General features: G+C 38.1%; 1 protein-coding gene across 6 annotated transcripts in view; it reads left to right on the forward strand.

Moving 5' to 3' along the window:
• PAPOLA (poly(A) polymerase alpha) overlaps positions 1–24,967 on the forward strand; it is a 66,215-nt gene that overhangs the window by 9,731 nt on the left and 31,517 nt on the right. For all 6 annotated transcript variants that reach the window (XM_010353679.2, XM_010353680.2, XM_010353681.2 and 3 more), the window contains 9 exons: positions 8,270–8,443; positions 9,236–9,302; positions 14,737–14,818; positions 17,169–17,278; positions 17,697–17,750; positions 21,154–21,265; positions 21,998–22,087; positions 22,178–22,316; positions 23,859–23,931. In XM_010353679.2, the coding sequence (XP_010351981.1) occupies positions 8,270–8,443; positions 9,236–9,302; positions 14,737–14,818; positions 17,169–17,278; positions 17,697–17,750; positions 21,154–21,265; positions 21,998–22,087; positions 22,178–22,316; positions 23,859–23,931 (901 nt within the window). The remainder of the gene's footprint in view (positions 1–8,269; positions 8,444–9,235; positions 9,303–14,736; positions 14,819–17,168; positions 17,279–17,696; positions 17,751–21,153; positions 21,266–21,997; positions 22,088–22,177; positions 22,317–23,858; positions 23,932–24,967) is intronic.

Genomic DNA, 24,967 nt, shown 5'->3' on the forward strand with positions numbered 1-24,967 from the left:
AAGTGCTTTTAGGAAAATTGAGTTGATATTTAATAACCTTGGTTGGCCTAGCAGCTTCCTGGAGCAATAAATAAAGCAATATTTGCTTTGGATTTACTATTTCTGGAGTATTGCACTAAAAAGCTATTTAAAAAATCTTGGTTTATTTCACAAAATAGTGTTTTAATTAGCATAAACTGAGTTTTTAGCTAATAACCAAAAGCGAATTATTTTAATTTGAGGATTTGTTTGGTGCCCCTCCCTGCCATTTTAGGGGGTGATTTTAGCCTCCTTGCTATAACTATTCTAATTTAATGGTGAATGGTAGAATTAGTTGACTTTCAACTTTTGCAAGATTATTAATATCTACTTTAAATAATTTAACAAGTTGAAACAAGTTTATAAAATATAAGATAAAATATTATGGTCTCAATTCTGCTTGGTTGTGTTTCTATGAATGTATTATAGATGTAATATACAAATAGTTAAAAAAAAATAACTGGGTGTCATGGTGCATGCCTGTAATCTGAGCTGTGAGGGAGGATCACCTAAGCTCAAGAGTTTAGTTCAGCCTGGGCAACAGAGCAAGACCCCATCTCTAAAAATAATAATAAAAAAAACTCTATCTATGTGACTACGTATTGTAAATGATGTACAGAGGTGCCTCAGTATAGAGATGATTATTATAGGCTATGAAATCAGATATCTAGGTTCATATTCTGGTCCAGTAAACTTAATCAAGCCTTCTTTCTTAGTTTAATAGTAAGAGTTGTTAGAAAAAATTAGGAATAATGTAAATATGTGGGATACGTTGAAATTTCAGTAGATGGCAACTATGATCATAATTATATTCTGCTGCTTTTTTTTTGTCCTGATACACATGCTGCTACATGTACTATCTCGTTTCTTTATTTTGGCATAGTTTTAAGTTGTAAGCATGTACTGTAATTAACCAGTTCTTTATTGATGGATATTTAGGTGGTTTCCAGTTTTACTTCATTGCATACTCTGCTCAGTGAACAACCTTGAATACCTTTCTGTGTTAGTTCTATGAGAAAGGTTCAAATTCCAGAACCTATGAGATCAAGAGAGTTAACTTACAAATGAATGAACTAAGTACCAAACAAACTCCCTTTTTAGGGGATAGCCCTGGCATAGACACTGCTCATTTCAAGCTTATTTCTGTTGTGCTGGAATTTGGGTCCCTATTTTGGTCTGTCTTCCAGTCTTTGCACCCATACTCTAGGAGTGGCTGGAAATTTATATATTTTTTATTGTTTGTTTTTTGCTTTTTTGGGGGATGGAGTCTCGTCGCCCAGGCTGGATTGCAGTGGTGTGATCACAGCTCACTACAGCCTCAGCTTCCTGGGCTCAGGAGATCATCTTGCCTCAGCCTTCTGAGTAACTGGGACTACAGGTGCATGCCCCCTACAGCTGGCTGATTTTTAAACTTTTTGTGCAGATGGCGTCTTCCTATGTTGCCCAGGCTGGTCTCAAACTCCTGGACTCAAGGGATGCTCCTGCCTCAGCCTCCCAAAGTGTTAGTATTACAGGTCTGTGCCACTGCACCAGGCCTGGGGATTTAGCTTTTTATGTAGTATTTTATAGTTTAAAAATGTGTGATTAAAGAGAATATGTCTTCCAATTTCAGGGCTTTCAGTTTGAGCCTTCTGCCCTAGTATTTCTGTCCTAGTATTTCTGTAATAAATAGATCGCTGGAGATAAAGTTGCTAGACAAACTTTTAAAATTGGTATGTGCATTTTTCATTTTGATAAATACCAGATTGCTTTTTAAAATGATGTAACAAGTTTGCTTTCATTGTGATGGATAAGGGCTCATTTTTTTTTTACACCATTGCCAACATTGGAGGTTTTTTGGTCTTTCATTCTTACCACATATATTAAATTTTGTTTTTCATTAATCTGGTTGTCTTAATTTGCTTCCCTGATATGCAGTTAAACTTTTTAAAAAATTGATTGAAGAATTCTTTATGTGTTCAGACTATTGCTGTTTTGACATAAGTTGCATGTATTTTCTCCTATTATCATTTGCTTTAACTTTCCTTATGTGCTATATTGTTACTATATAAAAGTTGGAATGTTTTGATACAAGTAAACCTGTTTTTATGGCTTTTGCGTTTTGTGTCTTTCTTGACTAAGGCTCTGAAAATGTTTTTTATCTTTTAGTGCCTTTATGCTTTTTAAATATTTTTGAAATAGCATCTGGGTTTTAGATTTTACTATGGGCAATCAAAGCCATTCGACTATTTCATAGTTGTCTTCACTGACTTAAAATGGGATCTTTATATGTGCAAAGATGATCGTACTTTTCCTATTTGAATGTATGACCATTAAACTCCAGTTAACAAATCATAGGAACTTGCACTGTTTGCATTAGATTTCTAACTGCTGTACCAAGGTAGTTCTTGATAGTTGAGATTGTATGTATTAGTTAAGTTGAATGTCTAACCTTTTGAAACAAATATCCCGCCAAAATAAACAGCCAACAGTCAACAAAAATGTCACTATTCTAAGTTCCTAGATATTTATCCTAATTAGAATCATCTTGACATCCCTGAATGGGGCAAAGAAAGACCTGTGTCTCAGCTTTGGTCTAAAAACTTTCGTATTTGGAAACTGCTCGTTAGTGTTATATGCTGTAATTGTAAAATTCCTAGTTTGTTATCCAAAGTAACGAAGAGATATAATAATTCTAAGGTAAATCCACAGAGATGCAACTTACCAAGGATAATATAACTAGTGGCAGAAATGAAACCAGAGTAATACGACGAGTAGCAGAAGTAGAATCAGGCTTGCTTTCTCCCTTTCTTATCAGATTATTTTTGAGTTGAGATCAGACTTTGTAGTCTGTCTTGAATGCCATTACCAGAAGTTACAGTTTTTTAGTATACAGTTGTATTTTAGGAAGACATATTTAGTAGTAGTATGCCTGGTGGAACCATGTGACAAACGAGTAGAAGGAAAGGAGTTGGAACCAAGATTGCCAAGAGTCAGAACTAGAATAGTTGAAAAGGAATTGTTATATAGAATGCTAAAACAATTAAAAGGCATGTGTTCTATGTGAACTTTGCCTTGATGAAAATAATTTAAATATTATAAAGAAAACTCCGCATATTCTAAGGAGAGAAGAGTCCTGAAAATTCTTTATACAGTACCTTGAACCAGTAACAAAAGGTGTGTTTATAGGGGAGGAGTGTTTGGCTGCCTTTTGTGGTTTTGAGAGGGGGCAGAATTCATATATGTACTATTATATATAGGTATGTATTTATGTGTAACTCTGATCCAGAAAGGATGAAGACTTTTAAGAATACTTTAGTCATAATATTAAAAACTGGCAAGATGTTTGCAATTAGATGTGGATGAAAAGGAAGAATAAGGATAGATACACAATGGAGCAAAAAATTAGGTTACTAAAAGTAGTTCTTAAGGAAATACAGTAATTTTTATATTTTTATAGAGTAGAGAGCTTATACATGGCTGCCAGTCGAACTCTGAAAATTCAGGCAGTACCCTAAAGGTGAATACTAATTATGTTGGTGAGATGAAAATGGACCAGTTGCTGAAGCAAAGCACAGTGTTCTTGATGTTAAAAACCAGGAAGACATTTTAAGGAATCACAGATACCGCAGCTATATGTCTGGTTTGTGTTTTTCGTTTTTGTGTTACATAAATTATAGAAGTTTATTTTTCAAAGTAGAATAGTATCTGAAGAAAATTAAATACTGGTAAAATGTTTCTAGAATAGATAGATGTCTAGTGCGTTCAGAAATGGGAGGAAGAACTTTGCATTCTTGGTTGGTAGCTGTCTGGTGTATGGTTCCAGGAGAGTGTCAGTTCATATATAAGGCAGAAGAATCCTTAATCTTTGGAGGTTTATGTTCCAAATTGCCCAATATTGGAGTATATAGTTTTGTTTTGTTGGAAGGAGAACAGCAACAAAAGGATTTCTTAAACTGTTTTATCATTCTACTTAATTTCTAATGTTAAATGGAAAATCTTCACTTTCATTTAAAATGTTATAATGTTTAATGTTTCTACTTTGGACATTTTGGACGTTTGAAATATCTGAGAGTCTGGAATTCTTAGTCTAGTTCCTTAAGCTCATTCTGAGCCATTTTTATTGGATACACAAGTATCTTGTAAATTTCAGAGTATGCATTTTTTTTTTTTTTATTTGGTAGGTCTGTGTTACATAGTTTTTCCTTTACTTTCTTTCCTTCCTTCCCCTTCCATCCCCTCCTTCCCTCCATCTCTCCCTCTCTTCCTTCTTCCCTCCCTCCCTCCCTCCTGGGCTCCTATCTCAAACTCCTGGGCTCAAGCCATCCTCCTGCCTCAGCCTCCTGAGTAGCTAGGAGGACTACGGGCTTGTGCCACCAAGCCCAGCTAATTTTTATTTTTCATAGAGATGGGTGTCTCGCTATGTTGCCCAGGCTGGTCAATTCCTGACCTCAAGTGATTTTTCCCTGCTGTGCCTCCCTAAGCATTGGGATTATAAGCATGAGCCACGGTGCCTGGCCCATATATGTTCTTTCTTGAATTAGGTGGAACACATGTGGTTTTATATTGACACAAAGTAATACTGAGGCTGGATGATGTGCCTACATTTGGAATAAAGTAAATAAAAATTTCCAGCTTGCATATGATTTATTTCCCCATCAAAATGTTAGTGTAATCAATATTTTTTCAAATTAGGCTGAGCAAATCTTGTGCACATTTAGAAATCAGGGCCTGTATTCTAGTGTTCTAGTGAGAAAGTTAAAGTAGATAGGAGCTTTCCAAGCGTTGTTTATTGTGACAATGGAAGACTGAAGATTTGAATAAGAAAAAAATGGGAAAGATAGAGGAATCTTACAGTGGATACTCTTTGTTTTCTTAATGATCCAAACTGAACTGGTAATGAATTTAATTCCTTGAGAATGGAAAAGAATGCAGAGAAACATATTACTTGCACAAAACAAAAATAGAGATTTATTGCTTGAGGCTACAAAAATATGATTTCAGCTTATACTTGACTTAAAGCTCTCCTTGCTTGAACCAGATCTAGCCTAGACAAAATGAAGTTTTTACATTTTTTTTTTCTGGCTTTACTCATGTTGAAATCATTTATGAAAGTATTCATAATCCCAGGATAATTGTGAAAGACTGTAGTTTATTAAGAAAAACTCATGAAGCAATGAATAACACAAGATAATACGATTATGTTAGGATAGGTGGTAAGCATAGTTTGTATTGTGCACTTGAAAATTTAAGAGTGATCTCAAGTTCCGTGCTCTTACGGCAGAAAACCAGAGGGGCACACAGGGAAACTTTGGAGGTAATGGATGTATTTATTACCTTGATTATGCTAATGGAACTACAAGTGTACGCATATGTCCAAACTTAACCAAATTATATACATTAATTACGTTCAGTATTTTTGGTATGTCAGTGATACCTCAATAAAACTAGGGAAAAAAACCTGTGTGTAATGACCAAGACATTATGAATTCAGTTATACTTCATGTGTATATTTTAACCTTAGGAGATGCTACATACGATTAGAAAACAGAACATTTTTATTTCGTCTTCAGCAAATACTTTTTTTTTTTTTTTTTTGAGGTGGAGTTTTGCTCTGTTGCCCAGGCCAGAGTGCAGTGGCATGACCTTGGCTCACTGCAACCTCCACTTCCTGGGTTAGAGCGATTCTCCTGCCTCAGCCTCCTGAGTAGCTGAGATTACAGCATGCCATCACACCTGGCTAATTTTTGTATTTTTAGTGGAAATGGGTTTTCGCCTTGTTGGCTGGGCTGGTCTTGAACTCCTGGCCACAAATGATCTGCCCTCCTCGGCCTCCCAAAGTTTGCTGTGATTACAAGTGTGAGACACCATGCTTGGGCAAGTCTTCAGCAAATGCTTAGTGCTGATGTGGATTAACATTATATCGAGTAGCTATGCAGCTTAGATTAAAGGGGCAGGAGGAAACGATCTAACGTGAATTAATTTCTGCAAGAGATATGTCTGATTCATATTTATTCAGTAAATGCTGTTATAAAATCTGAATTAAAATTAAGACAGTATGTAACTAGACCAGGCAACAGTAAACAGGTGACACGCAGTCCAGCAGCTAATTAGTAACATGCAGTTTGGGCTTCCTGGCATTCTTAGATCTGTGTTGATATCACAAGACAAATTACAGAACAGTCTAGCAGTCGCAGTATAGACCAGAACCCAGTGGATTTGTGTAGTAAATGCATCATAAGCCTTATCTGTATAGCATTCTTAGATTTAGCACTTTATTGCTTATGTAGATTATCACACTTAAAGTAGAAATTGTATTTAGAACTTGGTAAAAAAGTAGCTGTGGTTGGGCTTGTGGCCCATGCCTGTAATCCCAGCACTTTGGGAGGCAAAAGGGAGTAGATCATTTGAGGTCAGGAGTTTGAGAGCAGCATGACCAACATGGTGAAACCCTGTCTCTACTAAAAATACAAAAATTAGCCAGCGTGATGGCATGCATCTGTGATCCCAGCTACTCGGGAGGCTGAGACAGGAGAATCAGTAGAACCCAGAAGGCAGAGGTTGCAGTGAGCTGAGATCGCGCCACTGTACTCCAGCCTGGGTGGCAGAGCGAGACTCCATCTCAAAAAACAAAAAGTAGCTGTGTGTGTGTGTAAAATACAATTTATTTATTTTTTTTTTTTTTTTTTAGTAGAGACGGGGTTTCAACATGTTATCCAGGCTGGCCTCGACTCCTGGGCTCAAGCCTTTCTCCCACTTCAGCTTCCTGAAGTGCTGGGACTACAGGTGTGAGCCACCACACCTGGCCTATAAACACTTAATTTCTTTTTTTTTTTTTTTTTTTTTTTTGAGATGGAGTCTCGCTCTGTCGCCCAGGCTGGAGTGCAGTGGCCGGATCTCAGCTCACTGCAAGCTCCGCCTCCCGGGTTCCCGCCATTCTCCTGCCTCAGCCTCCCGAGTAGCTGGGACTACAGGCGCCGCCACCTCGCCCGGCTAGTTTTTTGTATTTTTAATAGAGACGGGGTTTCACCATGTTCGCCAGGATGGTCTAGAACTCCTGACCTCGTGATCCGCCCGTCTCGGCCTCCCAAAGTGCTGGGATTACAGGCTTGAGCCACCGCGCCCGGCCCACACTTAATTTCTTAAGGAATGGAATTTGGGAGAAATAACTAATCCAGATTTGGGGTCTTTCCTTATCATATACTTGGTTTTGTATGTTATTCAACTGTTAGTTTAAAAATATTGTGTTGATTTTTTAAAGTTAATTTAATGAAAAAAATTATGAAAAAAGATTGAGTCAAATTTATTTCCAAAGCATTTAAAGCATGCTATATACCTTTTTACAAATTTGGAACTTATCTTAAAATGGATAAAAATGTAGCTGTGTGTGTGTAAAAGAAACCTTTTAGACTAGCATCATTATTGAAGTGTAAATCTCTCAAAAAGATCATTAACAAGCCTAGGGTGAATATAGTTCTTTCCCTTCAAATTTTGTTTAAGTTTATGCTGTTTGCTTCATTATCTATGAACTTCATTCATTGTGAGTCAGATGCCAGGTTTCATTTGGGGAATGTCTTATATTGGTAAAATAACATTTTTTGTAGCATGTTTATCAATGTTTAAGAAACAGATTTTGGCTTATTTTCTTTTTTTTTCTTTTTTTTTTTTTTTTGAGACGGAGTCTCGCTCTGTCGCCCAGGCTGGAGTGCAGTGGCCGGATCTCAGCTCACTGCAAGCTCCGCCTCCCGGGTTTACGCCATTCTCCTGCCTCAGCCTCCCAAGTAGCTGGGACTACAGGCACCAGCCACCTCGCCCGGCTAGCTTTTTGTATTTTTTAGTAGAGACGGGGTTTCACCGTGTTAGCCAGGATGGTCTCGAACTCCTGACCTCGTGATTCGCCCGTCTCGGCCTCCCAAAGTGCTGGGATTACAGGCTTGAGCCACCGCGCCCGGCCAAGCTGGCTTATTTTCAAGAGGTGACATTTTTCAGAAGTTTACTATATTCTGGATACTGTTTTCTCTAGCAGTGTATTTGGTCTGGATTCTAACTTAAGTGTTTAAGTAGTGACAGAGTTAAAATCCTTGGAGTAGAATTTTCTCTTTTTGGTCACTTGCTTTTGGTCACTTTTTGTCATAAAAATTTTGGGGGAAAAATTGCAGGGAACCAATCATGTTTAGAAATGTGTGTTACTAAATTAGTTTTTCTGGTCGTGCTGATTTGTTTCAAATTGTAGAATTCTTTTGGGAGTAATTTTATCCAATTTTATTTATAGTCCAGTTACAACACAGGGATCACAACAAACACAGCCGCCACAGAAGCACTATGGCATTACTTCTCCTATCAGCTTAGCAGCCCCCAAGGAGACTGACTGCATACTTACACAGAAACTAATTGAGACATTGAAACCCTTTGGGGTTTTTGAAGAGGAAGAGGAACTGCAGCGCAGGTAAATAGATATTCTATATTTTTTTAACTCAGAAATTTTTATTAATGTTAACATAAACTGATTTTGAGGTATTCTGTACTCACTCAGAAGGCCAGGGTTGTTTGCCCAGATCTATATATCTTTTGGAGAAGAGCGATACTTAAGAGAGAAAACTTTTTTTTTTTTTTTTTTTTTGAGACAGAGTCTTCCTCTTGTTGCCCAGGCTGGAGTGCAATGGTGCGATCTTGGCTCACCACAGCCTCCGCCTCCTGGGTTCAAGCGATTCTTCTGCCTCAGCCTTTCGAGTAGCTGGAATTATAGGCACCCACCACCACGCCTGGCTAATTTTTTGTATTTTTAGTAGAGATGGAGTTTCACCATGTTGGCCAAACTGGTCTCGAACTCCTGACCTCCGGTGATCTGCCCGCCTTGGCTTCCCAAAGTGTTGGAATTACAGGCGTGAGCCACCGTACCTGGCTGAAAACTTTATTTTTTACATAGAGTTCTCTTCCCTTAATTTTGATGTTACTTATTTATTTTTTTGAAGCAATAATTCTGATATTTTAATGCTTTTGGTTATTATAGTACTGAATTGTCTGGAGAAAGAGGAATGCCTTACTCAGTGTAACAGTGCCCGTATATGTATAGAGAGAGAGAGAGAGAGAGCGCGCGAGCGAGCACTTGCTAACTACAATATACTGTGCCTCTGATCACTTAAAAAATCATAATTTAGGAAGAATGCCTATTTAAAACTTTAAGAAACTTAATCAGTAATGATCTGGAATACTTGATTGATAATTGTTTTATCAACAGGATTTTAATTTTGGGAAAACTAAATAACCTGGTAAAAGAGTGGATACGAGAAATCAGTGAAAGCAAGGTAAGGCAACTTTTTTGTGTATGAAATAATTGGTCGTATATAGCCAACTGAACACAGCAAGTGTCTTATGTAACCTGTCCTTATTTGAGTGGATTTAGAGTCTTTAATGTGGAGTCAATTTTAGACTATTGATAACAGATTTTGCATTATTTTTCTAGTTAATTTGGAAGCAGGAAAAACTGAACTGAGTTAAGCGATTTTTAAAAATAAGTACTGTTTGTTTGGAACATTTGAAAACTGAAACTCAGTAATTGTAAACTGCTTACACTCTTCACAGAAATGATGGATGTTTCTCTAAAAAAGGTGCTTTAAACATATTTGAGAATCTTGTTGCCTTTTAAGAAATTCTGCCACAGTTTTTAAAAAAGATTTTCAGGTATTTTAAAAAAGATTTTTCAATCTGAATATTTGTTTATTTAGTGTTTTTGTTTTTAAGAGACAGGGTCTCGCTCTGTCATTCAAGCTGGAGTGCAGTGACACCATCATAGTGCACTATAACCTCAAATTGCTGAGTTCAAGCAATCCTCCTGACCTTAGCCTCCCAAGTAGCTGGGACTATAGGCATGTCCCTTCACACCTAGCTAATGGTATATGTAGGGTCTTGCTGTGTTGCCCAGACTGATCTCAAACTCCTGGCCTCAAGCAGTCCTCTCTCCTTGGCCTCCCAAAGTGCTAGCATTCCAGGCATGAGCCACTGCCTGGCCTATTTAGTTTTCTATAATAACATTCTTTGGGTTTTCTTTTTTCTTTCTTTATTGAAACAGTCTCACTCTGTCACCCACGCTAGAGTGCAGTGGTGCCACTGCAACCTCCACCTCCTAGGTTCAAGGGATTCTCATGCCTCAGCCTCCTGAGTAGCTGGAATTACAGGCGGGTGCTACCATGCCCAGCTGTTGTTTTTATTTTTAGTAGAGACGGAGTTTCTCCATGTTGGCCACTCTGGTCTTGAGCTCCTGACCTCAAGTGATCCGCCTTCCTTGGCCTCCAAAGTGCTTGAGATTACAGCTGTGAGCCACTGCAGCTAACCTCTTTCTTTTTTTTTTTTTTTTTTTTTTTTTTTTTTTTTTTGAGACAGTCTCACTCAGTTGCCCAGGCTGAAGTGCAGTGGCACGATCTTGGCTCGCTGCAACCTCTGCCTCCCGCGTTCAACTGATTCTCCTGCCTCAGCCCCTCAGGTAGCTGGGATTACAGGTGTGTGCCACCATACCCAGCTAATTTTGTATTTTAGTAAAGATGGGCTTTTGCCATGTTGACCAGCTGGTCTCAAACTTTTGGCCTCAGATGATCTGCCCACCTCCGCCTTCGAAAGTGCTGGGATTACAGGCGTGTTCCCAGCCTCTTTTTTTTTTTTTTTGAGACAGGGTCTCCCTCTGTTGCCCAGACTGGAGTGCAGTGGCATGATCTTAGCTCACTGTATCCTCTGCCTCCCGGGCTCAGGCGATCCTCCCACCCCAGCCTCCCGAGTACCTGGGACTATAGGCGGGCATCGCCAAGCCTGGCTAATTTTTTGTATTTTTTGTAGAGATGGCTTTTCACCGTGTTGCCTAGATTAGTGTCAAACTCCTGGGCTTAAGATATCTGCCTGCCTTGGCCTCCCAAAGTGCCAGGACTACAGAGGTCAGCCACTGCCCCGGCCCCTTTGAGTTTCTAACACTTCATTATGAATACTTATACATACAACTCATAAATACGTGGCTAGGATTCTTCTGGTAGAGAAAATATTTTTGTAGAGTTGTGTGTGGAATTTGACCCATTTAAAAAAATAACATAAATAGTGGTAATTTTTCCAGGGTAGTGCAAAATCCATGTTTAATCTATAATATAACTGAAAGGTTGAAAAGAGAACCAAGGGTAAAGGAAAAATTTCATAGAGCAGGGAGAGAGGGTGTCATCTTAGAAGAAAAGTTGTAGTCTTAAGGTTTTAGTCAAGTTTATAGTACTGTTTACTTAAAGCAATGTATATGTATATTTCAAAATAGAAATTAAACTTCAGCAAATGTAGTATTCTAAATTGTGGACTTTACATACCATGTGTTTCTTACTGATTTTAGTTTCTGATAGAAAATAAGATTTTTTTTTTTGGTTTGTTTGACATCTAATACTCTGAACTTAAAAATGAAAAAAAGATTTTGCAAGTGAAAATGTTTTTCCATGACCTGAATTAAGAAATCTTTTTTTTTTTTTTTTTTTTTTTTTTGAGACGGAGTCTGGCTCTGTCGCCCAGGCTGGAGTGCAGTGGCCGGATCTCAGCTCACTGCAAGCTCTGCCTCCTGGGTTTACGCCATTCTCCTGCCTCAGCCTCCCGAGTAGCTGGGACTACAGGCGCCACCACCTCGCCCGGCTAGTTTTTGTATTTTTTAGTAGAGACGGGGTTTCACCGTGTTCGCCAGGATGGTCTCGAACTCCTGACCTCGTGATCCGCCCGTCTCGGCCTCCCAAAGTGCTGGGATTACAGGCTTGAGCCACCGCGCCCGGCCAGAAATCTTAATTTCTGGGTTACAATGATGATAATAGGTATAAACATACTAATATCTAAAAGTGTAGTTTATAATATACTAGTCACCAGCCACGTGAGTATTTAAATGGAAATTAAAATTAATCAAAATTAAACATTCAGATTCTTGACTACACTAGTTACATTTCAGGTGCTCAACAGTGATGAGTAGCAGTGACAGAATGTTTACATCCTTGCAGAAAGTACCATTGGAGAGTATTCTTCAAAAGATTGTTATGTCTTAATAGAGAAGTCTGTGGACCAGTGTTTTAAGATAGTTTCTCCTTCACCTCCTTTGTAGGCTACTTCTGCACATATCTTGCTGGCTAATTTTAAATAACCAGGTCAGCGTTGCCATTGAGGTTTTAAAATATCTAAACAAAGGAAGACAAAAGCTTTGCTTACTTTTAAGAAATACAACATTACAGCCAGGCACAGTGGCTCACGCCTGTAATCCAATATTTTGGGAGGCCGAGGTGGGCTTATCACGAGGTCAGGAGTTCGAGACCAGCCTGACCAACATGGTGAAACCCCGTCTCTACTGAAGATACAAAAATTAGCCGGGTGTGGTGGTGTGCGCCTGTAATCTCAGCTACTCAGGAGGCTGAGGCAGCATAATCACTTGAATCCAGGAGGCAGAGGTTGCAGTGAGCTGAGACTGTGCCATTGTACTCCAGCCTGGGGGACAGAGTGAGACTCTGTCTCAGAAAAAAAAAAAAGACAGCATTACACACATAACTTGTCTATTTTCTATAGTGATGATTAAATATGCTCTTAAAAAACATATTCTGATCGCTTTAAAGAAAAAGATTATATTCAACGATTTTTACCAAATATCCCAAAGCATATTAGAGTCTTTTTTTTATCATATCAAAAGTGACTTGAAAGCCAGTACCAGCCACGCGCGGTGGCTCACGCCTATAATCCCAACACTTTGGGAGGCTGAGACGGGCCAACTGCTTGAGCCCAGATTGAGACCAGCTTGGGCAACATGTGAAACCCCGTCTCTACAAAAAATGTTTTAAAAATTAGCTGGGCATGGTGGCGTATGCATATAGTCCCAGCTAATCAGGTGGCTGAGGTGGGATCTCACTCTTTAGAACTTGTCTTTAGGGTTTTTTGGAGTATGAAATAACACTTCATTTTATGTTCTTTTTTTCTTTTTTGAGAGGAGGGGGGGTGGTCCTTTTCATCTTTTGGTACTGAATAGATATTTTATTATACCGAGGAGTTAGGTAAGAGGAAATATTGACTAAACACTTACTAAGATTGTTTTTGTTTGTACAGACCTTGTCATTCTTATGAGCAGGGCCATTGAATACTAAACTGTAAAGTCTGGGATTTTACACTAGTGCCAGGGCTAGGAAGGCAGTTTTTAAATGCTTTCTCCCTCTTCCTGATGACTCTACTCTTTCTGAGTAAGAAAAGTAAATTTAGCTGTTTCTAAATTACTTCACCAAAGCCTTTTGGAAATCTAAAAAACTAAGCAATTGTTTACCAATATTGGCTTTCTCTTCTCTGCTGTGCTGTCCCCTTCCCCGTCCCCTCTTCCCCTTCTTCTTCTCTTTTTTTGAGACAGGGTCTCACTCTGTCACCCAGGTTGGAGTGCAGTGGTGTGATCATGGGTCACTGCAGCCTCGACCTGTAGGATTCAAGCAATCCTCCCACCTCAGCCACCTGATTAGCTGGGACTATATGCATACGCCACCATGCCCAGCTAATTTTTTTTTTTTTAAGACAAAGTCTGACTCTGTCGCCCAGGCTGGAGTGCAGTGGCCGGATCCCAGCTTACTGCAAGCTCCGCTTCCCGGGTTCCCGCCATTCTCCTGCCTCAGCCTCCCGAGTAGCTGGGACTACAGGCGCCCGCCACCTCGTCCGGCTAGTTTTTTTGTATTTTTTAGTAGAGACGTGGTTTCACCATGTTAGCCAGGATGGTCTCGATGTCCTGACCTCGTGATCCGCCCGTCTCGGCCTCCCAAAGTGCTGGGATTACAGGCTTGAGCCACCACGCCCGGCCGCCCAGCTAATTTTTAAAACATTTTTTGTAGAGACGGGGTTTCACATGTTGCCCAAGCTGGTCTCAATCTGGGCTCAAGCAGTTGGCCCGTCTCAGCCTCCCAAAGTGTTGGGATTATAGGCGTGAGCCACCGCGCGTGGCTGGTATTGGCTTTCAAGTCACTTTTGATATGATAAAAAAAAGACTCTAATATGCTTTGGGATATTTGGTAAAAATCGTTGAATGTAACTTTTTCTTTTTCTTTTTTTTTTTTTTTTTTTTTTTGAGACGGAGTCTCGCTTTGTCGCCCAGGCTGGAGTGAAGTGGCCGGATCTCAGCTCACTGCAAGCTCCGCCTCCCGAGTAGCTGGGACTATAGGCGCCCGCCACCTCGCCCGGCTAGTTTTTTGTATTTTTTAGTAGAGACGGGGTTTCACCGTGTGAGCCAGGATGGTCTCGATCTCCTGACCTCGTGATCCACCCGTCTCGGCCTCCCAAAGTGCTGGGATTACAGGCTTGAGCCACCGCGCCCGGCCTTAATCTTTTTCTTTAAAGCGATCAGAATATGTTTTTATTATACTCTAAATTGATGATTCATTTTATGTACAGCATCTTTGTCATGAATAAAGTCCCTGATTCTAATGTGCTCCTGTGGGATTACGTGATCTTCTCAATCACAGTCTTCTTTATAGCAGTTTCTAGAAATAGGGCAAAAATCTAACAATAAAGAATAAACTTCTTTAAAAGTTGAAAATTGTTTGAATTTCAAATATGATTGATCTGAGGGGCTGGTATTTTTAAAGAGCTTTTATAGACTTTGAATACCCTTGATATAAATTTACACTGTAATCTTTCTTGGGATCCACTCCCCCACCCAAGTGTAGTATCATTTGAATAGTTTCCCTTGTGCTCCACTGGCAAAATAACCATTTTTTGTTTCAACAGAATCTTCCACAATCTGTAATTGAAAATGTTGGAGGAAAAATTTTTACATTTGGATCTTACAGATTAGGAGTGCATACAAAAGGTAAGTTTTATTTCATTTTTCCTAGAAAGGGACCCTTTAGTTCTTAAACATGATTACATACCCGTCTCAGTTACTTGTGTATCATATAGCTTAGGCTTGTGTGGAAGGGAGAGTGCTTTGAGGAGTCTAAATTTTCAGTAAGAAAGATGTAAAATAATGCTGACTTCTATATCGCCACTGTCTAAAAGTAGTATTAAGATTAAATAAAATTAGCTTAGTGTGGAGACTCATATCTGTAATCCTAGAACTTTGGGAGGCCGAGGCAGGTGGATTGCTTGAGCCCAGGGAGGTCAAAGCTGCAGTGAGCTGTGAGTGCGCTGCTACACTTCAGCCTGGGTGACAGAACAAGACCCCGTCTCAAGAAACAAAAATAGGCCGGGCGCGGTGGCTCAAGCCTGTAATCCCAGCACTTTGGGAGGCCGAGACGGGTGGATCACGAGGTCAGGAGATCCAGACCATCCTGGCTAACACCGTGAAACCCCGTCTCTACTAAAAAATACAAAAAACTAGCCGGGCGAGGTGGCGGGCGCCTGTAGTCCCAGCTACTCGGGAGGCTGAGGCAGGAGAATGGCGTAAACCCGGGAGGCGGAGCTTGCAGTGAGCTGAGATCCAGCCACTGCACTCCAGCCCGGGCGATAGAGCGAGACTCCATCTCAAAAAAAAAAAAAGAAGAAACAAAAATAAAAAATAAAAAATTCAGAGTTTCAGTAGAGTTAGCCACATTTTGTATGTTCAGTAGCCACATATGGCTAGTGTTTACTGCATTGGAAAGTACAGATATAGAGTAGTTTTTCTGTTGGAGAGCTCTTTTGGACAGTGCTGCTATCTACATGTATATCATTTTCCCTCACCAGAAGAATATCACTCTGGAAATAGAACAAAAATGAATTCCAGCTTTTAAGAAAACCTCGTGGATGCCCCCCACTAATACCTTTATAGACAAATTATAAAATATAGCTAAGCAAAAACCCCAAAAATGTGTATTCATAGCCATTGATAATCAGTTAATAGTTTATACTTGTAGTTATTTCCTCTGTGCAGATAAATACACAATAAAAATGTTACCATGGTAAAGAACATTTATTGAGCTTCTTTTCTTTCACCGAGCAGTGGGATCTTCATTATCTTATTTAGTTCTTCCAGTACTGTTACTCTCACATAACAAACAGAAGCCTGAGACTAAAAGAGGCAGTAAATCTTGAACAGTTCTTCTCAGCCTTCTACTGGCAGGGTAGAGACAACTCACACATCCTGAGGCTCTACTGTCTTTGGGTCTTGCTCTGTTGCACAGGCTGGATGCAGTGGCACAGGCTTGGCTTACTGCACCCTCCACCTCCTGGGCTCAGGTGATTTTCTGACCTCAGCCACCTGAGTAGCTGGGACTACAGGCACACGCCACCATGCCTGGCTAATTTTTTTATTTTATTTTGGTAGAGACAGGGTTTTGCCATGTTGCCCAGGCTGGTCTCGAACTCCTGGGCTCAAGTCATCCACTTGCCTTGGCCTCCCAAAGTGCTGGGGTTACAGGCATGAGCCACCACGCCCAGCCGAGGCTGTATTCTTTAACTATGAACTGTATCTGCCAGGTTAGTGTTGTCTGTTTTCTAGTATCCTTCCCTTTCTCCATCTCCCATCACTCGGTCCCATTAGTACATTACTTTTGATATATCCTGTGTGCTGTACAACCTTCTTCCTGTTCTTGAATATTCTGTTATAATAAATAGCTTTCAGAGTCATACCTCAACATCTTGGCTTTTAGGAAAATGACTGTTGACCTGATTCCACATTAATCTCTCCCTTTTGTGACCCCAATTAGTTGATTTTAATTCTGCTTTTTAAAATTCTGCCTATGTACTCAGTGCTGGCCTCTTATCAAGCACTGAATTAATGACAAATGTGTTACCATTGTCTACCTCTTTGGATTCTTCTGCTTGAAGTTTATTTTGTAGGTCCCATTTAGGGGCCTGGTAGAGAGCCTATAAGCACCAAACACGTAGTATATAGAGGAAAACTATTTTTTTGTTTAACCAATGAACATGGCTTTGACTAATGACATCAAGATGTTGGGTGTATGTTTGAATAATTCCCTCTCCATGAAAGTACTTGCTAGCCGTCTTTCATTGGGCTCCCAGTTTATCTGGGCCACTATAAATAGAGGATGCTGCAGGATCAAAATACACCCCATCAATTAAAATCATGTTTGTCCTCCATTGACTGGTAATTTTTAATAAGTTTCTAGAAGCTCACCAATATGTTAAACAGATTCTCAACATCAAATACTACCATGATAGGATGCAAAATAATTTTCTTGTAATATTAATTAGTGGTTGATGGGCTTAATTTTTTTTAGGTGCTGATATTGATGCGTTGTGTGTTGCACCAAGACATGTTGATCGAAGTGACTTTTTCACCTCATTCTATGATAAGTTGAAATTACAGGAAGAAGTAAAAGATTTAAGAGTGCGTAAATGTTCGGGGTGTAATGGGAGGAGTTATGAACTTTCATTTAGTGAGTTGAGTGAATTTTATGATATAGCCATCATTTATTGAGTTCTTGCAGTTTACCAAACCCTTCTAAGCACTTGGCATATGTGTTTGTGTTTTATTCTTTACAGCAAGTGTAAAATTACAAACTCATTTACAGATTAGGAAATTGAGACAGACAAAATAAATATGAAATAATCTGGCTGCAGTCATACATCTGATGAGTGGGTGAAATCAAATGTTTGAACCTTGATTTCTGATCTGATTTGTCCGATTCAAGAGCTCAGCCTTAAAGCTAGCTATTTTTGTGTCAGGTGTTTTGCTAACGTACTAAAACTAGTAGAGGCCTACAATGTAGTTTCAGAGACCCTAAACTTGTTTACTTTTCTTATAGGCTGTTGAAGAGGCATTCGTACCAGTTATTAAACTCTGTTTTGATGGGATAGAGGTAAGGTATAGTTCAAATTGACAGTTCTTGCTATGTGCTGTCACTAATTGTGATTGATACAGGTTAAAAACTTGGTTTATTTTAAAGTTTACAATTGGTAGTTGGTTGATATTAACAATTAAGGCTTTTAAATGGAAGTGACTGCCTGTTCCTGTACCATTTTAAGTCTTTTTAAAAATACCAAGTGAAATTTGGAGCTAAAACAGAAGTAGTGAAACCTTAAGATTGAAATGCTATTACAAAAAAGTTTTTTTGGTAGCTTTTCCATATGCCAGTTTTGTGTGCTTTTAGTCTGATTAAGGCAGTAGCATAATGTATTTTTGCAAGTAACACTTTGCTTTGACTTAATTTAAAAATTGGGAGGAAAGTGTCAGTGCTGAAATGTTTTCCGATAGGGGAGGATTTATGGACCCAAATTCTTGAGATGATGTTCATTTCTTCTTGCTGCTTTCGGTGTATGTAATTAAAGTGATGAGAATAAAGTTGACAGTGAAGCAACTTTAGTAATTCATTACTTTTGCTGTACCGAATGGTACTGGAAAGTCACAGATAATAAAGTGAAGATTGTAACATTTTGAAAACTGTAAGAGAAATAATTTATTGAAGCTGGGCACAGTGATGTGCACCTATCAGGAAGCTGCTACAGGAGGATCTCTTGAGCCCTTAAATCTAGCCTGGGCAACATAGCAAGACTTCATCTCTTTAAAAAATAAAAAAGATAAATCACTGTTGTGCTATTTTGCAAAAAAAATGGCTGCATCTAAGGTTGCTGCGTAAGATGCTCAACTCTGTATTTTATGAAAAGTCAAGTGACTGACCTTAATAAGTAGACATAAAATGTTAAATTTGGTAAGAGATTATCAAGTTCATGTAGTTTTGATTTACTGTCAGTGTTTTAAGTAAATGTAAAAATAATCTGTAATATAAAGTATAAGGTGATGCTTCATTTTTCTTAAAAGAATATTACTGACAAAAAGGACGTTTTTTTGGGAGGAGACCTGACCTAACTTTGTAAACGTTACAGGATCAAGATGGAAAGTTAGATGGCTACTTAAAGCATTTAATGTGTTAGTTTTCTATTGTACATGCTATATTAAAAAATAGTATTTTAGGAACATAATTTTAGGAAATTTAGTAATCATTTTCACATTTCAGTATTTTTTGAAGTAATTCCATCCTTTAAAAGATGTGTTAGTATTATTACTGAGTTGTTTTTTCAGTTATCTAGTTTTATGAGCCTATAGTCTTTATTTCTGTCCAAATTGGGGGAGATACTAGACTTTGAAATCTGTTCTTTTTCATTGGGCAGTTTATCCTAGACCACAGGTACTTATTTGTGTAACAGTACAATTTTTTTTTTCTGTAGGTGTGTTTAAATGATATTTTAAAATGTGCTCCTAAAATACTGCTTTTTAAAAAATGATCTAATAGCCGGGCACAGTGGCTTATGCCTGTAATCCCAGCACTTTGGGAGGTTGAGGCGGGAGGATCACGAGGTCAGGAGATCGAGACCATCCTGGCCAACATGGTGAAAACCCATCTCTACTAAAAATAGAAAAAAGTAGCCGGGCATGGTGGCATGCGCCTGTAGTCCCAGCTACTCAGGAGACTGAGGCAGGAGACTCACTGGAACCCGGGAAGTGGAGGTTGTAATGAGCCAGGATCCTGCCACTGTGCTCCAGCCTGGGTGACAGAGCAAGACTCTGTCTCCAAAAAAAAAAAAAAGTTATCTTATAAAAGGCTTGTTTACAGCAGTATCCGCATTTTTGGAACCATGAAATCATACCCTCAGGGATAACTACCAAATCTGTGCTGTTTCTTTGCACTCTTACCTTTTCTTTAGAAATAAACAATTTTGTCAGCTGAATTCTATGTCTTCAAAATTAGCCTTAACTCTGGTTGTTTTAGACTGTACTTTCCCCAGTGTTTTTGTTTTACTTAAAACTCAACTGGAAAAACATACTGTAGTATTACAGACACAGAAGTTCTCAGATACAATGGGATCTCTTTATTGAGAGTTACTTTTGGCTAAATATAAGGATGCTTGCCTTATATTTGAATACTTTTAAGTTCTCATGTATAATGAGATCTCCCCTTACTGAGAAGTATTTTTGGCTAACTATAAGGCTATTTGCCTAAATTTGGGTGCTTTTTAGTATGTATTCAATTTATAATTCATATAGATGAAGAACTAAACAGATAACTTTAATTCAGTGTATGTATTTAGTACACTTAGTATACCTAGTAGATGGATTTAACAGCCTTAATAATTGTGATGAAACTGACGACTAGGTATTTGTACATTTCCATTTCTGTTTTAAAAATACTGCCTTTTTTTTTTTTTTTTGCCTGAGACAGGGTCTCCCTTTAGGCAGGCTAGAGGCAGTGTTGCAATCACAGTTCACTGTAGCCTCAACCTGGGCTCAAGGGATCCTCCTACCTCAGCCCCCCAAGTAGGTGGGACTACAGACACTTGTCACCATGCCTGGCTAATTTTTAAATTTTTTTGTAGAGATGGGGACTCGCTATATTGTCCAGGTTGATTTTGAACTTGTAGCCTCAAGCAGTCTTCCTGCCTTGGCCTCCCAAAGTGCTGGGACTACAGGCGGTAGCCACCATCCCCAGCCTATATTGCCATGTTTTTTTTTTTTTTTTTTGAGACGGAGTCTTGCTCTGTCGCCTGGACTGGAGTGCAGTGGCCGGATCTCAGCTCACTGCAAGTTCCGCCTCCCGGGTTTACGCCATTCTCCTGCCTCAGCCTCCGGAGTAGCTGGGACTACAGGCGCCCGCCACCTCGTCCGGCTAGTTTTTGTGTTTTTAATAGAGACGGGGTTTCACGGTGTTAGCCAGGATGGTCTCGATCTCCTGACCTTGTGATCCACCCGTCTCGGCCTCCCAAAGTGCTGGGATTACAGGCTTGAGCCACCGCGCCCAGCCCATGTTTTAAAATTATCTGGTTAAAATACCTATGATACGAAATAATACAGTTTGGACTTTTGGAGGGACATTGTCATGTTCATAGATAATGAAAAGATCCTGGCTTTAAGGATAATTAGGTTTTTGTTTTGCTGTTTTGAGTCAGGGTTTTACTCCTGTCACCCAGGCTGTAGTGCAGTGGCACAGTTTTGACTCACTGCAACCTCCGCCTCCCAGGCTCAAATGATTTTTCTGCCTCAGTCTCCCACATAGCTGGGACCACAGGTATGTGCCACCACTCCTGGCTAATTTTTTTGTATTTTTTTTCTATAGAGGCGGGGTTTCACCATGTTGCCCAGGCTGGTCTTGCTCAAGTGTTGCATCTGCCTCAGCCTCCCAGAGTGCTGTGATTTTTTTTTTTTTTCTTAATAGAAATGCCTTAAAAGTAGTTTGACAGATATGGATTGTTGTTTTGTTTGTGTTTCAGATTGATATTTTGTTTGCAAGATTAGCACTGCAGACAATTCCAGAAGATTTGGATCTACGAGATGACAGTCTGCTTAAAAATTTAGATATAAGATGTATAAGAAGTCTTAACGGTATGAGAAAGCCTACTTCCTTTTGTGTACTTCAGTTTTTGTCAGATATTAGTTATTTTTACACAAGTTTTGTATTGAAGCTTTTTATAGCTATATTGTTAACAGTAGTGAGTTAAATAAAATGTACTTTGCCTAATAAACTACAGAAAGAGTATGTACTAGTTTATTTCACGCTTAGAGTATTTTATGCTGTATTTCTTCTGTTATTAGTGGTACTCAGGACACTTGAAAAGACCATCTGGCTTTTGTACTCTGTTGCTAGTGATTTAGGTTTCATGGCCTAACCCTTATTAATTTTGATCCTGTTATTATTTAGTAATGCTTTCAGCATTGCTGAGATCAGAAAGACTACTTTGGTACAATTTTATATTAGCATAGCTTGTTACTGTGCTCTTGAAGAGCAATTCTTGGAAACTTGAGTGAATTAAGTCTTCCTCATTATATGTGGAAAGTTTTAATTGTGAGTCTAAAATTCAAAATTAAGCAGGTTACAGTTTACTTTGGTTTCTTTGGTCAGTGCTCATGGTAGGAGATAAATGCTTTAGATTTTTTTTTTTCCCCTCTTAATTGAATTAGCTTTACTGGTTCTACCAAATGAAAATTTATGTTTACTTTTAACTTCAATCTCAGAAAATTTGGAAGCATTACCATTAAACTTTTGATGATTTAATGTTCTGTTTTTTTTTGTTTGTTTTTTTGTTTTTTGTTGTTGTTTTTACCCCTATTAATTAGGTTGCAGGGTAACCGATGAAATTTTACATCTAGTACCAAACATTGACAACTTCAGGTTAACTCTGAGAGCTATCAAACTATGGGCCAAACGTGAGTTCAGAATTTGTTGGCTGGCTTATTAGAAATGTTCAAGCTTTTGTTCAACACTAACTTATCTCTTTGCTTTTCCCTTATCAACAGGCCACAACATCTATTCCAATATATTAGGTTTCCTCGGTGGTGTTTCCTGGGCTATGCTAGTAGCAAGAACTTGCCAGCTTTATCCAAATGCAATAGCATCAACTCTTGTACATAAATTTTTCTTGGTATTTTCTAAATGGTATGTGTTTAGATTATATTAAAATAAAATTGATTGTAGACACTGAAGTTTAGTCTTATTTCTATGACATTTCTGCAGCTGGTTTCAGATTCAAATTTTAGTTCATGATGTAGTCATGTAGGCAGCCTTGGAGATCACATTGTATTTAAAATGGCAAACTGAAACTCTATTTCTTTTCCCTAGTTTGGCCAGGATAGTAAGGCAGATTCTATTTGTACTTCCTTGCATAAACTTACCCCTGAATAAACTCTGAATTTTAGCAGCTAAGATCCAATTTATTGATAGGTTGGGAAATCAGTTACTATACTTTTGGATAAAAGTTGTACACACCACCTCTTGCACTCTTTGAATCCTCTGTCAGTATAGGCCATTGGTTTCTTGTGATTGTTTCTTTTCTTTTTGCTTTCAGCATTTATTTTGGCCTAATATTAAAGATACGAATTTTCATAAGAAGCTTTTAAAGAATAAATTAACATTAAGTGCTTCAGGACAAAAAGGAATTTGAGATTAGTCATTAACCCAGGAGAGTTTTTTTTTCTTTTTTTTAAGTCTCTTCATTTCATTTCCACATTTGTCAACTATGATTTAAGAAAAAGTAGGATAAAAGATTACTGCCATTTTATATTAATTGCCTTGGCCCAATAGGTGAGGGTTCTTGGTTTTTAATCAAATTAAGATAAATCATCCATTCCTGTTCTTATGAACTCCTGCTCCTCCCTCTGCAAAAGAGATGTTCTTTTCTAGTAATTTTATAAAATTTAGAGTTATTTGAGACAATTTAGAACTGTGTTCAACTGGAGGAAAAATTAAAAAAATTTAGAACCATGCCACACTTTTCAGTACACATTCTGGCTGTTTGGGGATTTAGTAGCACTTATAACCAGGTGTGATAAGATTAAAGAATGTCAGAAGTTCTCTTAATGCTACACATATATAAGCAAATAATGTTTTTAAGAAGCTAACCTTGATGTTAAGAATGGCAGGTGTTCTCCAGTTTTTACTTCTTTCATACGGGACCAAAGTAGCTAGTATATGGAACACATATGAAAATGTGTTTATGCCACCAAGTTTTACTTCTATACTTGTCTTAAGACTTTTAAGTCATGAATCCTAATTTTCATAATTATTCATACTCCTATGATCAGAAGTGACTTTTAAAATTATCAGTTGACTTTAGATAGAACTAGTATAAAGGCAGGAGTTTTGTCTTTCAGTGGAGATTTATTCTGTTCAAAGTTGAAGTGGACACATCATTATCTTGGGATGGTACTTCTTAATTTACATAGTCCTCTAACGTTCTTTGAGTGGCAGAGAATGTATTTTGTTTCAGTCTGAGAACGCTACCAAATGATTTAAGTTCATTTCATAGTTAGGAGAAAAAGATTTTTTGAGTAGTCTAATGTCATCAGAAAGGAATAAAACGTATGTACCAAGAAGGCAGAATGAAGAAGGATCACATTCACAAATGCTGTATGTTTAACAAAATACGTTTAGATGGTAATATCCAATAGTCTTATCAAGTGCTACAATCTTTTTAAACAGGGAATGGCCAAATCCAGTGCTATTGAAACAGCCTGAAGAATGCAATCTTAATTTGCCTGTATGGGACCCAAGGGTTAGTGTATTATTTTTTCCCCTACCAATTCACACTGTGCAATAACAAGTAAAAATCGTCTGCATAAACTCCAGGGAGACTTCCAGCCTTTTACTTATGAGTGGTCATGTCCGTATCACACTTTCTTTTAGATAACCTCAACTATAATTGTCCTCAACTATAATTGATGTGAGAAGCATAATTATGTACCCTGTAAACCACATTTAATTGTACATAGTTTTTAATACAGATTTTACTAACATTTTAATTTATTCTATATAGAACTACCTTGTAAGTCAAAGTTGTGTGGGCATTTGTGCTTTTAAAAAAATAAAAGGATACTAAAAATCCCTGTTTTTTTTATTTTATCTAAGTATTTTGCTAAAGTTGGGTTGTTATAGGAAAGCTGTTACTTAATGTTTACATGTGGCATATAACTTCTAAGCAGTCTCACTTTAAATTACCATGATGTAATTGTAAAAAAAAATTGGTTTAGATTATTTTAGAGATTATAAAAACATGGTTGGGCTAAAGAAGACCTTCCATTCTGTTTCTTGGGAAGTTACAACATTTACCGCTTACTCATTTTTAAATGTTAACAACATGCACTTTATAAACTGATAAAAGAAATTTAGGTTTGAATAAGATTTCCTAAGTTTATGAAATCCTATTTTTCTAAATTTATCTTACTGCGATATCAAAAATTTTAAATTCTGTTGAATTACATCAAGCTATGCATTTTCAGGTTTTCCAATGCCTCAAGGCATTTACTTTTAGAGGATGTGAATTTACAACTTCCTTTGTGGAAATGTGCCACTTACCTGATATACAGATTTAAAATTAACAGTATAGCATTTCATTATCTCCTAACATTTCAACATGGATAATGTAGTTTCACCGTGTGTTAATAAGCTTGAACTCCTTAATAGTTTAAGGGTATAGTAAGAACTTAGGTTTCTATCTTGTTGAAAATTAGCTTTACAAAACATATTGTAGCATGACATGTCTCTAAAGGTAATTGTATGTGCATCCCCATTTCTGTTGTTGAATAAAGAAA

The sequence above is a fragment of the Rhinopithecus roxellana genome, chromosome 5 (genome assembly GCF_007565055.1).
Source record: "Rhinopithecus roxellana isolate Shanxi Qingling chromosome 5, ASM756505v1, whole genome shotgun sequence".
NCBI classification, from domain to species: domain Eukaryota; kingdom Metazoa; phylum Chordata; class Mammalia; order Primates; family Cercopithecidae; genus Rhinopithecus; species Rhinopithecus roxellana.